The 18,282-nt window shown below is 44.8% G+C and overlaps 1 protein-coding gene across 7 annotated transcripts in view; it reads left to right on the forward strand.

Annotated features, from left to right (window-relative positions):
- TRPM3 (transient receptor potential cation channel subfamily M member 3) overlaps positions 1-17,214 on the forward strand; it is a 497,295-nt gene extending 480,081 nt beyond the window's left edge. For 4 of the 7 annotated variants that reach the window (XM_036262128.1, XM_036262129.1, XM_036262130.1 and 1 more), the window contains 4 exons: positions 2,869-3,019; positions 3,131-3,330; positions 5,452-5,584; positions 13,717-17,214. In XM_036262128.1, coding sequence (XP_036118021.1) covers positions 2,869-3,019; positions 3,131-3,330; positions 5,452-5,584; positions 13,717-15,169 — 1,937 coding nt within the window. In that variant the 3' untranslated portion in view covers positions 15,170-17,214. The remainder of the gene's footprint in view (positions 1-2,868; positions 3,020-3,130; positions 3,331-5,451; positions 5,585-13,716) is intronic. The other 3 variants (XM_036262132.1, XM_036262134.1, XM_036262133.1) reach the window with 2 other exon arrangements.
- Positions 17,215-18,282: the final 1,068 nt, after the last annotated feature.

Genomic DNA, 18,282 nt, shown 5'->3' on the forward strand with positions numbered 1-18,282 from the left:
TCTGTCCGCCACGAGTGGGCTGTGGAGCTGCGGGAAACGTCCGTCAGGGCTCAACAACCAAACGTGTCCAGTGATCTCCTTTGTTCATCCGACGATCAGTGGTCATGTGTGGATACGTGTGGGTGTCCCGTGTGTGTGCACTGAGCCAGGTCATGGGAATCCAGGAGGAGCGGTGATCCTGCTGGGGATCTCGTGTGGGACACAGATGACACTGGTAACAGTGACACGGTGTGAGAAGCCTCCCAAAGGGGTAAGCAGAGGGGGCTCTGGGAGTAGAAGGAAGACAGAGGTACTAAAGAAACATTATTTGTCAAAGAGAACAGTATTTGTGACACTTGTCGGAGATGGTAAGGAAGACTTTATTCAAGGTGGTAGGACCACTGCCATGGGCTTTGTAGCAGGGGAGAGAGATGGGACTCCGTCTGAACACCGCAAAGGACACTGGGAAATTACAGCCAGGAGCAGGGCGGGGGCAGGGGATGGAAAAGTCCTGAGAGGAAACATCGGCGCCACGAGGGAGTCTGGCCACACAGACCCAACAGGGCTCTTGCCGCAGGCGGGCCGGGGTGATGTCAACGGTGCTCAGATACTGAGGATTCTGGCTAAAATGACTTAGCGGATTTTTGCTAAAACTAAACGACACAGAGACAAACACAGAAGTCCAAATGCTGAGGCCTACTTGGAAACGGGCTCAGGAGCAGAGTTGGGTCAAGCAGAACATGTCCATCAATACCTACCCCAGACCCAGGGGAAGAAAGAGCGCTGGGTGGGCTCCAGAGAGCCCAGAGAGCACAGAAGCTTGAACGGCATCCCTGGGGTGAAGCATGGGAGGGGGGGCAAGGTGCCGGGGGCCCCTCTGGACCTGAAAGCAGCAAAGCTCAAAAATCAGGCAGTAGGAGACAGCGTGACATTTCTAGGAACTGCAAGAATCGTGGTCAGGTTTGGGCTCCTAGGGAGAGGTGGGAAGTGGCCAGAGACGGCACTGGGCCAGCCACCCTCAGAGTTTGGACTTCCTCCATCACCAGGTTTTCCTTCCAAAGGGCAGCTGTCTTGGGTGGTTAGTGCCACAACTACCAAAAATAAGATGCCAGCCCTTGGAAAACATCCGATTCCGAGACCCAGCCGTCTCGCAGGCAGAGCCGAAGGAAGCGCTTTGTCCCTCTTTCTCTGTCCCCCAAACCCTCACGGCCTGAGAAGATGCATTCTGGGCTCGAGGGCATGTCAGAAATCACGTCACGTTTCCAGCCTAATTTTAGCTCAGAGAACTTACCTTCGTGACGCTTGAGAATGACCTGGAACCCTTTAAAAGAAATACTGACGCCCGGGCCACCCTCAGAGAGGCACTGGCATTTTTTAAAGCTCGCCGGGTGGTCCTCAGTGCAGCCAGGGGCAGGAACGACAGAAAAATGCACAGCTTAGCAACACTAACTTTCAAGAAGAGTACGGACTCCCCTTGCCGGGGACTCCTGTTAAGAAGATTCTGGGTCAACTTTGCAAACCTTCCTGGCAGATCTTCAAAAGCGCCTATGTCAACTGCTGAGCCTTCTTCATGTCCCACCCCCCTTTTATAGATAGCTACAGAAGGACCCTGTTCTAAAACTAAGTAAGGGAGAGGGACAGCTGGAGCAGCAGGGTGACCTCACCCCTCTCTGGCCACCTAGGCCTCACCTCCCTCCCGGCCGGCTGCCCGGGCAGCAGTGATGTCGTCAAGGATCCCTTTCCCCTGGAGTCCCCGGACACCAAGCAGGCCTCATTAGCGCCTGACTCACGCTCACCCAGGCCCACACAGCACCTTCCTCCTCAGCCCACCTCCAGATCTATTTTTCTCCCATTTGCCCGCTTTTTTCAGTGCAGCTGGCTTTTGTTTCCTGGGCCCCAAAAAGCACGTTTTTGGAATGGAAATGTTACTGGAAGAAAGTGGGTGGCTTCGGGCGCTGGGGTCCTGGCCCATCACCCCTCATTGCTCTCCCCCAGAAATGCCATTTGTCAGGAGCAGCAACAGACAAGCCCTCGAAGGACTTCCCCAGGCACTGCCTGGTTTTGATCCTTCCTCACAGAGAGACAGCAAGTCGTTAACTCAGAGCTCTGGGTTGTTTCTTGCAGCAATTAACAGCTGCCCTCATGTTAAATCCCAGTCAGTAGCCCCTCCAAGTTGTTGCCCTTTAGCTGTGGGCTTCTGGCCTCACAGCACGTTCTGAAAGTAACTTGTTGGGACAATGGGACCACCCCTCCCACTGCTCCCCATGAAAGCCTCGCCAGGCTTCCTAAGGACACCAAGGGCCCCTTGGTGAAAGTCAGGGGTCAAGGGTCTGGCCGGTGCGGCTCAGTGGTTGAGCATCGACCTATGCACCATGAGGTTCCTGGTTCGATTCCTGGTCAGGGCACATGCCCAGGTTGTGGGCCCGATCCCCAGTGGGGGCATGCAGGAGGTGACCAATCGATGTTCTCTCTCATCAATGTTTCTATATCTCTCTCCCTCTCCCTTCCTCTCTCTCTAAAATCAATAAAGGAAAAAAAATTTTTTTAAAAAAAAAGAAAGTTAGGGGTCAAGGGACAGCATGAGCAAGCTAGGGGCTCTACCCACCTCCTTCAAGTTGAGTGATAACTTGGGAGACAGCAGGAACCAAGTCCTTCCTTAGAGCAACAGCAGCCCCTTGGGATATTCATGAAGCTTTCATTTTTCCATTTTGGCTTTTTTAGGGGGGAATTCTTTTTTTCTGTTTGTTTTGAGATGGCTGTATTTTTCTTCCATGTAAAAAAAAAAAGAAAGAAAGAAAAAAAAAATCTCTCATTCCATCCATCTTTTTTTTTTTTTTTTTTAATTCAAATAGCCATCATTTCTCATTTTTTGCCTGTTGCTTCCTGCAGCTCCCTGTGGACAGAATGAGACCCGAGAGGATGGTAAAATAATTCAGCTGCCTCCCTGCAAGACAGGAGCCTGGATCGTGCCAGCCATTATGGCCTGCTACCTTTTAGTGGCGAACATCCTGCTGGTCAACCTCCTCATCGCTGTCTTTAAGTAAGTGGGTCCTTCTTCAGAGCCCTTAGGATGAAGTGGGGGAGCTGGAGGGTGTGATGCTTCGGAAAGCAGTGGAGCCTCTCACATGATTCTCTCTGGTCTCTGTTTCAGCAATACATTTTTCGAGGTAAAGTCAATATCCAACCAAGTGTGGAAGTTTCAGAGATATCAGCTCATCATGACTTTCCATGAAAGGCCAGTTCTGCCCCCGCCTCTGATCATCTTCAGCCACATGACCATGATATTCCAGCACCTGTGTTGCCGATGGAGGAAGCATGAGAGTGACCCAGATGAAAGGGACTATGGCCTGAGTAAGCTTTGAGTGACAGCCCCCCGCAGCTGCCAATCAGATATCCCTACCACTCCCCGTGGGCAGTCATGCAGGACCGTGGGCTCTGAAGACTGGGAGGGGAAGGGGGCATGCTTGCCAGAGACCCAGTAGAGCCTGAAGTCAAGCATTCTTAGCCTCACCTCTTCCTTTTTTTTTTAATCCTCACCTGAGCACATGTTTATTGATTTTAGAGCCAGGGGAAGAGGGGAAAGAGAGAGAGACAGAGACAGAGACAGAAAGACATGAGAGGAAGAAACATCAATCGGTTGCCTCTCCTATGTGCCCCAGTTGGGGATCAAACCCACAACCTAGTGATGTGCCCTGAATGAGAAGCGAACCCATGACCTTTTGATGTACAGGATGGTACTTTACTCAACGGAGCCACACTGGCCAGGACAGCCTCACATTTCTTAGTGAGATAAAACCAGCCTCCAGCAGGACTGTTTTAGTAGCTCGTAGGTTCTAAGTTTCTTACTTTCCAGAGGTCCCACCACAAAATATATCAACCACGTTTATATGCTCCCAATGCTGCATTATATATAACTTAAGCACCGTTACATGAGCTGAATTGAGTGGCAGGTGACTATGTTTGATTTCCTCCATCATTTCTGGACCTATCATTTTTCAGGTGAACACATTCCAAGCCTTAGGGGTTGTGCTTATGTGACTTCATGAAGACACCAAACCTGCTTTCCATTATGCAAAGGGCTAAACAGAAGGCCCTCCACCACCCACCTTCTAGTCCAGTGTTTCCAAAAGGAAGTCCCATCAGCATTGGGGCAGAACAATACTTCATTGTATAGGATTGTCCCACACATGGAGGGGATTTAGCACATCCGGCCGCCACACATTAAAAACCAATAGCTCCTACAGACTGCTAAATATCCCTTGGGTACCACCCACATTTCAGAACCACTGGGCATCCAGCCCTGTACAAGCAAGCTACAGTGGTTTCTCAAGTACACCGCCTACACGAAATCTACTTAGCGAGCCAGAGCCTCTAGCATGAAGGCCCGGGAATTACCTCCAGGTGATCACTAGTGGGTCTAAAGTTTGCAGCCAAAGCCATTTAATCTAAGGCAAAAGCTTTTTAACAACTTCCATAACACAGCAATGCCAACTCTTTCTTGGCATTAAAATTGGAGAGTCGGAAGGGGCTAAGATTTCTAAGTTCAGTATCCACCTGAAACATCAATTTAGACAAATAGCAAACGGGCAGAGGAGGGGGAGGTTCACATTTACACGGGGCCATTTCCTGTGCCTTTATCAGTTATGAATTAGTGTACCTGCAATTAACAGAAAAGCAGACTAACAATAGCACAAATAAGTAAGGTTTTCTTTTTCTCACAAGGTGACTAGGTTGCTAACCCCAGCACAGGAGTGACTCACTGCAGTCAAAGACCCGGAGTCCCACTTTTAGGCTCAACTATTCATTAATGCACTGTCTTGCCTCATGGTAGCAAAGTAGCTGCTTTGACTTTCAGTCATCACATTTGTGTTCAAGGTACACACACACACACACACAATAGGGGGAAAAGGGATAAAGACCCAACCAGATCACTATCGTTTATCAGGAAAGCAAAATCTCCGCCTGATGCACCAGCCCTCCCTACAGCACACTTCTTTTGTCTCTTGAGCCAAACTAGGTCTGATCACGGCTGCTCCCTTGCAGGGAGGCTAGACTTGTGTGTGTTTGGCTTTCCAGCCTCAGTAGTAGGAAGGGAGAAAGGGGAGATGAGGTTGCAAAAGGGCTTTCAGTAAGGCCAGTGAACAATGTCTGTCTGCCCGCCTGGAAACTGAGTTTTAAAGAAACCTCCATTCGCTGTGTAGCTTCCCTTTTCTTGATGTAGCTACATGTTTGGCCTTACAACGTGAATGACCGTAAGCAGTCCCTGCAGTAAAACAGATACATTCAGGTGAACTTTGGAGACCCATCGTGAATCTAATGCACAGAAAGGGGACGGTGACACAAGAGGACAGATTTGGATTTAGTCTGAGATACTCCTCCTAACCTTGGTTCAGATGAGGCATGTCATTAGGCCCACAGATCAGACCCCATGGCTTTTACTTCCCTGCCTCACATCTCATTTCTTTCCCACAGAACTGTTCATAACTGATGATGAGCTCAAGAAAGTACATGATTTTGAAGAGCAGTGCATAGAGGAATATTTCAGGGAAAAGGATGATCGATTCAACTCGTCCAATGATGAGAGGATACGGGTGACTTCAGAAAGGTGTGTGCCCTTGTTCCATGTCTTCTGGGATGCTTTATGCCATGGCTTTATCAATGGCTTTTGTTTGTGCGCTCACAGAAACAATCAGGGACCCCTTGTGTTTATTTTTATTGTCCAAGAAACTGTGAAGCTTATGAGAGAACAGAATGTTGTCTGAAGGGTTCACAGATCAAAATCCCAGACGTACAAATCCTAGACTTGTCCAGCAGACAGTAGCAACCGCCTTCCTGGACACTCCAGATTGTTGCCTTCAGCACAGGCTCAGACCAGAAACTGGAGAGTTCTGACCCAGACACAAACCAAGACAAACCCAACCCAACTCAAGGCTCTCCACCAGGTTTGCGTTTGATGTCAATCACTGAACGTCTTCTCCAAAGGTATAGATAGTCCTAGTGCCTGGCTTATGTGGGTGCTCAGTACCTTCTAAATAAACAACAGCACGAGACTTGTGAATTAGTTAGAATAATGGTTGAGGTTTTTGGAGGTTTTTGCTGGAATTATTTTATTTTTTCTTCTTCTACAGCAAGGTAAAACCAAAAAAATAAAAGCAGATTTTTCTACCCACTGGTCATATATTTTTAGATCTCATTGACCAAATAGTTTTGTGGACTAGCAGGGCTCTAAGAAAAATCTCAAAATAAAGAGAAAAGGACCCTTTTAACTCACTGAGTCTAGCTTTCTGCAAAGGAACTTACATTGTCTTACTTTCTTCATTGTGCTGTAGACTGGTAAGAACTTTGTTCCGGGCTGGCCCAGCATTTGGGAACCACTGTCCTAAAGAACATCCTGAGTGTTACAAAGCATTTGGTGTAACTTTAAATTGTAAACATTTGCGATATAAACAGGTCAGAAGCAAATTATAAGTAGTGGGGAAAGGTATAATACATTGATGATTTTAATCTCTATAATTCAGGCTTCTAAGATTTGAATCAGTCACCTCTGGTGGTCATGAAATGACATTTCGTCTGCTTACCCACTTCATACTTTTTCTAGTGGCTCTGTAGAAATTACACAAATGGCATTTTTCTGTCCCTGGCCCCTTATTTCTTCAAAGAGTGCGGTCTACGGAAGTAGGTGTGTATGCATATGCCATTGAGTGACTGTACCCTTAGATGCTCAGCTGATATTAACAAAGTTTAAAGCCCTGAATAGATTTAGTACACATCTGTCATTGCAAAATAGAACATTTCACAGTGATATGATGTGAAGCACTTTTCTGGCAAACTAAGAAAGGAGCTGTAAATCTAAAGATCTTTCTCGTTCTGAGGCCTTGAAAACGCTACTTATTAATGGACATATAACCATATGGTTCCCAGAAAATTGTGCCATGTAGACACAGGGCCCATTGCTCAGATATCTTCCCAAAGCCTATGTCCAGGGACCTTTGAAATGCTTTTTGAATTCAGAAAGCCAGAGACTGGGAGGAAAGAAAGGCAGGGGGAGGAAGTGTTGAGACACAAAGACGCCTTTTCCTCTCGGGGGCACCAGCATGAGAGGTGCGGACACCAGGGCATGGACATATTGTGGCCATATCACTGATTCCTTTTGGATGGAAACTGAAAGGAACTATAGCACCTCCACTTGATCCTCTCACCCCACACCTGCAAACACTCTCAGAAGACTCCTCCCCCCAGACGCTGTTCCTCTCTGTGTAGGTACAGAGTCTCGCTCTCCAGGAGGAGGACCAGGGTGGGCAATGCCCAGAAATCCAGGGCATTGGGCAGGCCCACTCTCCCGCTGTCCTAGGCATACCTGACCTTCTAACTTGGTCACAACCTAAATGAAACGTAATTCTGTTTTGTAGTTAGAGCCTAGATTTAATTCCTGTATTCATTCCCTTACTATTTCTTTCCTTTACTACTAGGTGCTGGGCTAGTATTCATAGAGTACATTAGGACAGGTGGGTCTTTCCATGTTATAAGAGAAAGAACACAGTACAATGGAAAGATTTTAATATTTCTAGTATCTAGCTATGTGACCTTGAGCAAGTTAGTTACTCCTCTGAACCTATGAACCTGTGGAATATCAACACGAAACTGTACAGTATAAAACGTTATTGAGGTGACATATGAGATGGTATGCCTCCAACGAGAAGCAGTTATTAGTATATGATCTACATATTTTATTTTGCATTGCGATCATTGCAGCCAGGTCATATCTTTGGTCCAGAGTGAGCCTACACTTCATTCAAATGAGGGCTCTTTCACATGAGCTGATTCAAATATCCTCAAATCTGTTCTTGTGAGATGTTTGTTTTTAACCTAAAATTGGGACTTAACATTCATTGCTATGAATTTTTTATACTTTTTTTCCCTTTTGACTCATTATTTCAGCACTTTGAGGACTCTGGATCTGATTTCATCATCCAGTATATTAATTTTTCATCCTATTCATTCTGTATCATTGTTGACTTAATAAGCCCGCCTACTATGCCTTCAGCATAATTCCCCAAAATGCTCGCCAGCACAGAGTAGGTGAACCGAGACAGTACCAAGGCATTGCACAATGCCAAAAAATCCTGTTCAGATGGCATCAGCCCACTGTTGACCATCCCTTGTCTGGTTAATCAGCCAGCCAGTACTCACATCCCTCTAGTCCGCCCCATGTGTCAACCTCCCTGCTAAAAATCACAATGTACTTTACCTCAAATATTGTATGTCGTGACACTCTATTAGTCTACATTATCAGAAAAGAGATGAGATTATTTTTTTATCATAAATTCTCATTTATGTAACAAAAAGCATTTATATATGTATACAAATATTAATATCTCTGCAACAACACACAAAAATGTGGCATTACTCTGGTCCGCGGGCCAATGCTCTAACTGCTGAGCCAAACCGGCCAGGGCAAAAATGTGGCATTACTGATGGACTCTCTAGAAAAGAGACAAGATTATTAGTGAGCCCATGTAGTCTTCTGTCAATAAACCCTATTTTTTTAAAGTACTCAAACGATACCATCTACTTAATTACCTACAACTAAGCCATTCTTTATGCAGCCTAGAATCTATGTCAAACTCCTATAATTTCTAGAATCCAGGAATGTTGAGTATCAGAAAACATTTTCCTGTCTGCAGCCTCCTGGCATTTCTTTTTAAGTTATTAAGAGTTACCTACATTTTCTGGTGATTACGGCTGGAAGTTCTTTACTGGTTCCTTCAACTCATTGAAGGCAGAATTCACAAACTGGTGACTTGCGGGCAGCATCTGCCCACAGAGGGCTATTGAGTTGGACTTGCAGTGATTATTAAAGTCCATTCTGAACGCCTTTGTACGGGTTGTGCTCTCTGCTGCCACGGAGTCCCGGCCTCTATTCCCTAGGCCTTGCCTGCGTCACCTGCCTACTCGATCTGCCCCGCCCATAGGCATCCAGATCATCCCCACTGGTCAGGTTCCAGAAGTTACGACTTAATTTTCTTCTTGGCAGCAACAACTTAAGCAAACTGGGATATACATTATTCCCAGTGTCATCTTTTAATCTAAACTTATCATTCCCAAGCCAATGGGCTTAGTATCTTTTTTTCACTTCATCTAGATCCAAAGAAGTGATAGACACATGACTATTAACAGTATATTTAACTTATAATTTTTCAAAACAAAGACAGACAGGAATAACTTAGGAGGTATGGAATTCATAAATAATCAAAAAGCAGTATAACCCAAAAAAAGATAAGCTTCACCAACCTCCTGCCATATCTTTTTCCACTGCTGGTCTTTGGTATCTCCATTGATTGAGTTGAATTTCAACTTTTCTTCCTTTTTCTTTTTTTTTTAAATATTTTTTTTAATCCTCACCTGAGGACATTTTTCCATTTTTTGTTCAGATAGAGCGGGAGGGAGAGAAAGGCAGAGAAAGAGAGAGCGAAACATCGACATGAAAGGGACACATCGAGTGGTTGCCACCCGCACGACCCAACCAGGGCCGGGGACAAACTGCCACCGAGGTAGGTGCCCTTAGCGGGAACTGAACCCAGGTCTCTCTGGACTGCAGGCCGACGCTCTAACTGCTGAGCCAAACTTGCCAGGGCTAAATATTTTTTTCTTTATTGATTTGAGAGAGAGGGGAAGGGAGAAACATCGATGAGAGAGAACATCGATTGGCTACCTCCTGCATGCCCCCTACTGGGGATTGTGCCCACAACCTGGGCATGTGTCCTGACCAGGAATTGAACCTGCGACCTCTTGGTGCATGGGTCGACGCTCAACCACTGAGCCACACTGACTAGGCTCCCTCTTTTTCTTCCTAGAGTTCATGAAAAGGATAATTGGTTCAAAGAGAAGCATAGATGACCCTAAAGGACTTAAATAATTCATCAGTTAGGTATCAGTCTATGAATAAGCAAGAATTACTTTTAGCTGTTCTGCATCATTGGCTTTGATTTAAACTCATTCCTCCCCACAAGAGCCCCGGTGATTGTGTTCACATGATACAGGATCGTTTCACCTTTCATCCCACACCCCCGCTACTGCTAGTACTCCAGGAATATTTGAAATGTCCAATAGTCATGGCCTGCCAATCCTTTTTTCCTTTAATCATATTTCCCTTAAACACATTTTGAGGATATCTGAAAGGAATGAGTTTCTGAAAAATAACAATCATTAAGTTAAGAAATTGCATATTGAAGCTAAAATTTTCTGTGCCACCAGAATCTTCTTTTAAACGTCCTTTTCCTCTTCACGTTGGCTAGAAAGGCTAGTCATCTTCTTAGCAGGGTTTTTCACTAACCTATTGAGCCCCTCTGATGGGCTCCTGGCTGCCACTATTTTGGGCTCCCAGGAGCAGGAGTCACCTCACATCTTTCCAAAACCGTGTTGTGTCCGTATGTGATCGCCTCCCGAGTAATTCTTACCTGAGCCACACAAGTTCTGGAGATGTGAAAGGGGAAAGAACGTCTTCCATTCCATAGTCTTTTGTTGTTGTTGTTGTTGTTGTTGTTGTTACTTAGTCACTTCTAGTATCTGTCTCCTTGTGGCTCCCTATTGATCCATAAATTTTTATCATTCTTATCTCCATTTTATCTCCTGAGTGGTTTGATCAGAGTCAACTCCTAATGACTAACAATCATGACCCAAAACTCTTGGTTTGTTCCTCAGACCCATTTGTTTTTTTAAATTCTCACCCAAGGATATTTTTTCTATTTGTCTTAAGACAGAGTAGAAGGGAGAGAGAGAAAGAAACATCAGTGTGAGAGAGATACATCTACTGGTTGCCTCCCGCACGACCCCGACCAGGGCCGGGGACCGAACCAAAACTGAGGTACGTGCCCTTGACCAGAATCAAACCCACAACTCTTTGGTCTGCGGGCCAACGCTCCAACCTCTGAGCCAAACCAGCCAAGGCCCTCAGACCTATTTATATCTGTGATGCATGCCCATTTATACTTAAGTTTTCTGGAATTTTTTTTAAATTAAGGAACACACCTTAGTTATAGAATAAATATATATAAATTTGACTCTGGGAGTATTTATTTTTTTATAACTCCTATATTAAACTCCTATCAGTTGCACCTATGACGTAAATGATTAATCAGTTAGGTTGTTAATCACATCCAGAATTCTGGTAGAAAATGGATAAACAGTACTTTTCATCCAGAGCCTCAGAGCCATTAGGAGAGTTTTGTGAAGAACAGTTGTTTCTTGACCCTGTTCTAACAGGCTTCCCTCCCCTACTTCCTTCCATTCCCTGAGGCCACACTTCTTCATTCTTGGGGCTCCCACTGGGCACCTCCTGTTTTCCCAGAGGAGCCGCTTCCTCTTTGCACCTCCTGTCTTCCTCCCATCTTCTTGGGCTCCTTCATCTCTGTGTCCCATTTACTGCCCACAACCAGGTCCCAACTCCTCTGTTGCCTCCTCATGGTGCCTTGGCTCTGTCTCTCACCTGCTAGTTTCCCTGACGTGTAGGTGAGACATGGGGAGCAGGGTCCCCACAGTTCAGAGAGATAGTTCACAGTGCTCAGACCAATGATCACATGCAATTATGCTAAAAGAGCATCTTTATCTCTTTCCGAATTAACCCTGTATACACTGGGCTCCAGGATACAGAAGGAGAAAGGAAAGAAAACTAGCCTGCCTTTTGTTATTCTGCCAGCACTAAAAGGCTAGGGGGACCCAGTATCTAGAGTATCCGAAACGAAAAGTCTCATTCTACAGAAATGCTTTCTCTGCCCTTCTTCTCCCTTTAATGAAGAAGTATTTTATCCACTTACCCAAAGCTTGTTGCATTGCAAAATAAGAAATTGCAGTACTTGCAAAAATCAAACTCCATCAGCTAGATGATGAAACAGTGAAGTATAAGTCTATAAGACACACAAACTTATTATTTTAAGTAATTTGTTTCTCGGGCTATGTTTATACAACAAAATAGAATGAAACAAGGAAAAGTTGTATTTTCCTTCTGAAATAGCTGTGTTGGCTGGGTGAATAGCCTGGGGTTTGCCAGGCACAGAATTGCTCAATTTATAAGTCTTTTGAGAATACACCTGGCCAGGGTGGCTGAGTGTGCCTGGACCCTGGTGTTGAAATGGGTATTCCTCCCTGATAGAGGTATTACTGTTATTAACACACCACCAACACTAGCACAACAGCTGGGGGACCCAACTCTAATTCCCGCCGTTCTTTGCACGACAGATTCTGTACCTGCAGGCAGCCAAGCAACTTACCGTACGTATTGGGAGCGCTGGGAAAGTATCTTGATGCTCTCTAGAAAAGTTGAGAATGGATCTCGTTCAGATTCTTCAAAAGCTTTTGCCTTTGGGCATTTAAAAATGAACCTTTGAGCTCAAACCATGCCTTGGCTTTGGTTTGTCTTTCCTAAATTAATTGCGGCAATTAAAAAATTTGGCACAATTTTATTTTAAATATGTGGCTTCTGTCTTGGTAAATAAATGTTCAGGTAGTTTATTAGACAACTGAAATTAAGTTCATAACAGTGATTGACTCAGTGAACCTGTGTTGACACCTGGCAGGTAGGTATTGGATTGGCAACAAGGGAATGGAAACAGGAATGTGAGACAGATCGTGCCCTTAAGAGTTTCCAGTGGGGAGAATCAAGACACCAGAAGTAACTGTCAGATAAGGCATCTGTGATCAGCTACCCAGAGAGACGGAGAGGAAGGAGTAGGATAATTTACATATTGATAGATATTCCAGAGATTACCACAAATTACTTTCTGTAATCTCAGTTAAATTTCTCAGGGTTTGTTTTTCTTTGATCACTGACAGGATTGGATTAGGGTAGATCAACTCCAGGTGCCTCAGTAACAGGACAATATTAATTCCTGTGGAGGCACTAAATTCTTTATAAGAACATAGTGAGGTGAAGGCCTGGGAGGGAAGCGGGGGGAGATCAATGGAGGAATAAAGTGGGGACAACTGTAATACTTTCAACAATAAAGATAAACTTTTAAAAATGGATTAAAGACATAAATGTAAGAGTTGAAATTATAAAAGAAAACTCTTAGAAGAAAACATAGGCAGTAAAATCTCTGACCTTTCTCTTAGAAAGTTTTCTGATAGATTTCCTTAGCAAGAGAAACACACAAAAAGATTATTGTGAATAACAACAACAAAAAAGATTATTATATAAATGCAAAATAAAAATAATTTCAGTTCATATACACTGCAATAAGAATAGCTACATTTAAAATTCTAGCAAAATTCTGGGTAGTTATCAAAATGCAACATTTTCATCGGGTTAGTGACTCTGATAAGCCAACACCCTAATACCTACTTAGGTCATTAAACCCTGTCCCAAGACATGGTGAAACCATAGGAGTGGTACAAGGGTGGGACTCCATTCTGATAAGAACTGTTCAACTTTGTTAAACTTATCAGGTTCGAGCATTAAATTCCATTAAGGGAAAAGGGGATTAGCCATTAAAAATCACAGGATTAGATCATCTCTAAAGCCTCTTCCAGGTCAAAAAGATTTGAATTCTATGAGTCTCTGAGGGCAGCACTGCCTTCTTTCCTCCCTCCACCGTCCTCACAACCTGTAACCTTTTGGTCCCCTCTGGTAGGACATTGATTACCAAGGTCCAGGCACAGCTTTGACCTCCCTGTCCATACACTCTGAGCCCCCAGCAGAGGAACCTGGCCCCTAGTGACTCTCATTCTCTCTGCTTCTCACAGGGTGGAGAACATGTCCATGCGCCTGGAGGAAGTCAATGAGAGAGAGCACTGCATGAAGGCTTCACTCCAGACCGTGGACATCCGGCTGGCGCAGCTCGAGGACCTCATCGGGCGCATGGCCACAGCCCTGGAACGTCTGACAGGCCTAGAGCGGGCTGAGTCCAACAAAATCCGCTCTCGGACCTCCTCGGACTGCACAGACGCAGCCTACATCGTCCGCCAGAGCAGCTTCAACAGCCAGGAGGGGAACACCTTCAAGCTCCAAGAGAGTATAGACCCTGCAGGTGAGGAGACCATGTCCCCAACTTCTCCAACCCTAATGCCCCGTATGCGAAGCCATTCTTTCTATTCGGTCAATGTGAAAGACAAAGGTGGTATAGAAAAGTTGGAAAGTCTTTTTAAAGAAAGGTCCCTGAGCCTACACCGGGCTACTAGTTCCCACTCTGTAGCAAAGGAATCCAAAGCTCCTGCAGCCCCTGCAAACACCTTGGCCATTGTTCCTGATTCCAGAAGACCATCATCATGTATAGACATCTATGTCTCTGCCATGGATGAGCTGCACTGTGATATAGACCCTCTGGACAATTCCATGAACATCCTTGGGCTGGGCGAACCAAGCTTTTTGGCTCAAGGACTTTCCACAGCTCCTTCAAGTAGTGCCTATGCAACTCTCGCACCCACAGACAGACCTCCTAGCCGGAGCATTGATTTTGAGGACATCACCTCCATGGACACTAAATCTTTTTCTTCAGACTACACCCACCTCCCAGAGTGCCAAAACCCCTGGGACACCGACCCTCCGATGTACCACACCATCGAGCGTTCCAAAAGTAGCCGCTACCTACCCACCACGCCCTTCCTCCTAGAAGAGACCCCCATCGTGAAGTCCCATAGCTTTATGTTTTCTCCTTCGAGGAGCTATTACGCCAACTTTGGGGTGCCCGTGAAAACAGCAGAATACACAAGTATTACTGACTGTATTGACACAAGGTGCGTCAACGCCCCACAAGCGATTGCTGACAGAGCCACCTTTCCTGGTGGTCTTGGAGGCAAAGTGGAGGACTCCTCTTGCTGCCATCCTGAGCGAGAAGCAGAACTGAGTCACCCCAGCTCTGACACAGAGGAGAATGAGGCCAAAGGCCGGAGGGCCGCCCTGGCAATACCCACACAGGAGGGCGATAACTCAGACAGAACCCTGTCCAACAACATCACGGTTCCCAAGATAGAGCGCGCCAACAGCTACTCGGCAGAGGAGCCAAGCGCGCCATATGCACACACCAGGAAGAGCTTCTCCATCAGTGACAAGCTCGACAGGCAGCGGAACACAGCAAGCCTGCGAAATCCCTTCCAGAGGAGTAAGTCCTCCAAGCCGGAGGGCCAAGGGGACAGCCTGTCCATGCGGAGACTGTCCAGAACATCCGCTTTCCACAGCTTTGAAAACAAGCACAACTAAACCTTCCTAATAAGCATTGCAGGAGGCTCAAGAACCCAGTCCCAACCTTCTCCCCTTCCCCTCCCTTGAAACATACCTGCGTTATTCTTAGCTGAGCAAAACAAGCAATGCCTTAGGAGGTGTTAACTCAAAAGTGACTTCTGGGCCACAGATCAAAAAAAGCATTTGACCTGGCCCAGTGCCAAACACAGGGGATATGTCACGCTCACACTTGATGGGTAGGGAGGGGAAAGAGAGGGAGAAGAAAGGTGGAGATGAATGTGTATCACTAGTCACTTCAGAAAGCCTCGCGCTCTGGGAATGAAGCGTGTCACACATCCTCCGTGCCAGGAGGCGTCTTTCCGTGTCTGACCGTTGACAGGAGTTTTAGGATGCAGGGCTAAATTGCAAAATAAAATAAAATAAAAAAGTAGCCAGCATACAAATGAGACATTCTAAACTTCCATTCTGTTTTCTTTTCACATTGGCTCCATCACTGGTGACTGATGAAGAGCACCCTTTTTATTCAGTATAAGCCGGCAGCAAGCAGTTCTACCTAACATCCTTCTCATGCCAACACTTCCGTAATTGATCAGTATACAGACAAAACAAGGTAACAGTCACAGTTCACCTGTCTCTTCTATCTTCACTTCTGGTGCCACAATTGTTTATCTTTTTTTTTTTTTTTTGAAGAAAATAAGGGAAAAGAAATGCCTTTTTGTATTGCACGTGAAATGAAAGAAGAATTTGTGTTAAAAACAGATGTCAAGTGGCCTAGTATATGCAGTGGGCATTCACGGCTAGTCGAGCAAGCTCAGGATGAATGTAACTAGATACTTTTATATTTTTTAATTTATTTTGTATCTCACCTGACATCAATGAATTCGCTCACTGAATATATAATAGTGAACTAACAAAACATAGAGTGGGCAGAACTCACCTGAAATTGCCATATGGGACATGGGTGTGTTCTCACCGTCCGTGTCGTGTGTGCTGCTGCTGTGTGGCCTCCATCGTCTGCATGCCTCCCCCGCGCCGTCGGCACACCTCCGCGATGTCACTGCCAAGTTTCCACACCGCATCACGTGACCATTGTATATATGAATATCTGGTGGATATTTTCATACCTAGAGTTTTGCCATTTAATCTGAGCTCAGCATAAATTTAATTGGAGTTTTTCAAGGGCTGGTATCTTTTTTATGGAAATGTTCCAAAGTACTTTTTAAGGAAGTCTCAAAACCATAAATAACCTTAGAATTGACTGGGAGTTTGGTATCAACCCAAAGCCAACAGTTGCAAGCATGCCATGGATATTTGTCTTATATGTAGAGCTATAAAAATGATACAGCAGACTAAAATAGAAAGCAAATCAACCATGTAAAGAGTGCTATAGCATATGCTTCTTATATACATATATATGCATTTACACACAGAGACATGTTATATATGGTATATAAACAAGCATAGAGCTTCCTTAAGAGGCTTGGACTTTTCTATCACCTTGAGGTATAACCAGAATTTTTAATACCCAAGGAATTTCATTGAAAGAATTCATTATATTTTGACAGATGTTGAAATTATGATTTAAAAAATCTCTATAAACTTAAATTTTTCTTGTACCAAACTAGAGTTGTCATGACTTGCTATCTGTCCCCTGCCCCACCCCCACCCCCTGTTATTTGTCCAAAAGCAGTCACCATTGTGACATCTCATTGAGTCTGTTTCTCCTGCACAAAGCAATTATACCAAGCACAATCTGAACATACACAATTCTAACCCAGATAGTACTATGGGTTCTAGAATACAGGTATATATGCTTCTAGATCAAAATCTGGATTTAAAGTATGATAAAGAAATGTTGATTCTCAAATCTTTGGATTTCTATTTGGAACACTAATTTTTTAAAAAGAATCAAGTCTTGAAAGAAAGTGACAGTATTCCTGGCCCCAGAAGAAACCTGGTTCCTTGGTTTAGTTGTAGTTGTAAACTCCAAATTTTCTCATTATATGAAATATGAGGATAAAACCTCTAGCCTTTAAATATTTTATTTTATTTTTATCCTTACCCGAGGACACCTTTCCATTTTTGTTCAGATAGAGTGGGAGGGAGAGAGAAGAAGTGAGAGAGAGAGAGGAAATGAGAGAGAAAGAGAAACATCGACATGAACGGGACATATCAAGTGGTTGCCACCCACACGACCCAACCAGGGCCGGGGACAAACTGCAACCAAGGTACGTGCCCTTAGCGGGAACCGAAGCCGGGTCTCTCTGGACCGCGAGCCGACGCTCTAACCGCTGAGCTCTAACAAACTGGCCAGGGCTAAATTTTTTTTTTTTTTTTTAATAAAACCTCTGAATAAGCTTTTGGGTATAGGAATAGTAATGAGGCCACATATAAAGAATTAAGGAATTCCTTTTTCATTTCTTAATATTTAGGTGAATCAGAAACAAGCAAGTAGCATCCTTTGTATATAATTGCTGAAGAAAGATTTATATTTTTTTGGAACCCAAATTGGCTATTTTCCCCCTCAGCAAACATGCATTTGGTCTGAGAATAAGTCCGTTGCCCTCAAACTTCCTAGGGCCGTGAATCTCTATGAGGATCTGATGAAATCTCTGGACCCTCTCCCCAGAAAATAGTGCATATACATGGAAAGTTGCAATATAACTTAAAAGGGTTCCTGCACCCCGGTTCCATAGTGGTTGATAATGAGGAAGAGAAACCATCTTTGTTCATAATCAATATGGTTGTAATAGGCACTTTACATTTTGAGACCAATTCTCTGTGATTCTCAGGAAGGCCACGTCTCAACACCAGAGTTAGAACCGAGATTTTGTTATTTTTATTTCTTAGATTAGAGTTTGCTAGTTTGATGCGCTTACATCCTAACGTGGGGTGATTTTACGCATGGAGCGCACTCACGAAGCCGGAAGGCTCAAAGAGGGAGGGGACACTGTTACTCTTTGAGCACAAAGCAGGGTATCGCAGCACCTCCAGGGCCTTATTCTGGACCAGACTGAAAGTGGGGAAAGAATTTATGAGCCCAGGTGTTTCCATTAATTGAAATTTCTGGAGAGAACAGAACAGGACCTGGGAAACAGTACTTAACAGGCCTGGCCCTGTGACTACATGGG

This window comes from Molossus molossus, unplaced genomic scaffold (genome assembly GCF_014108415.1).
Source record: "Molossus molossus isolate mMolMol1 unplaced genomic scaffold, mMolMol1.p scaffold_m16_p_14, whole genome shotgun sequence".
Classification (NCBI taxonomy): Eukaryota; Metazoa; Chordata; class Mammalia; order Chiroptera; family Molossidae; genus Molossus; species Molossus molossus.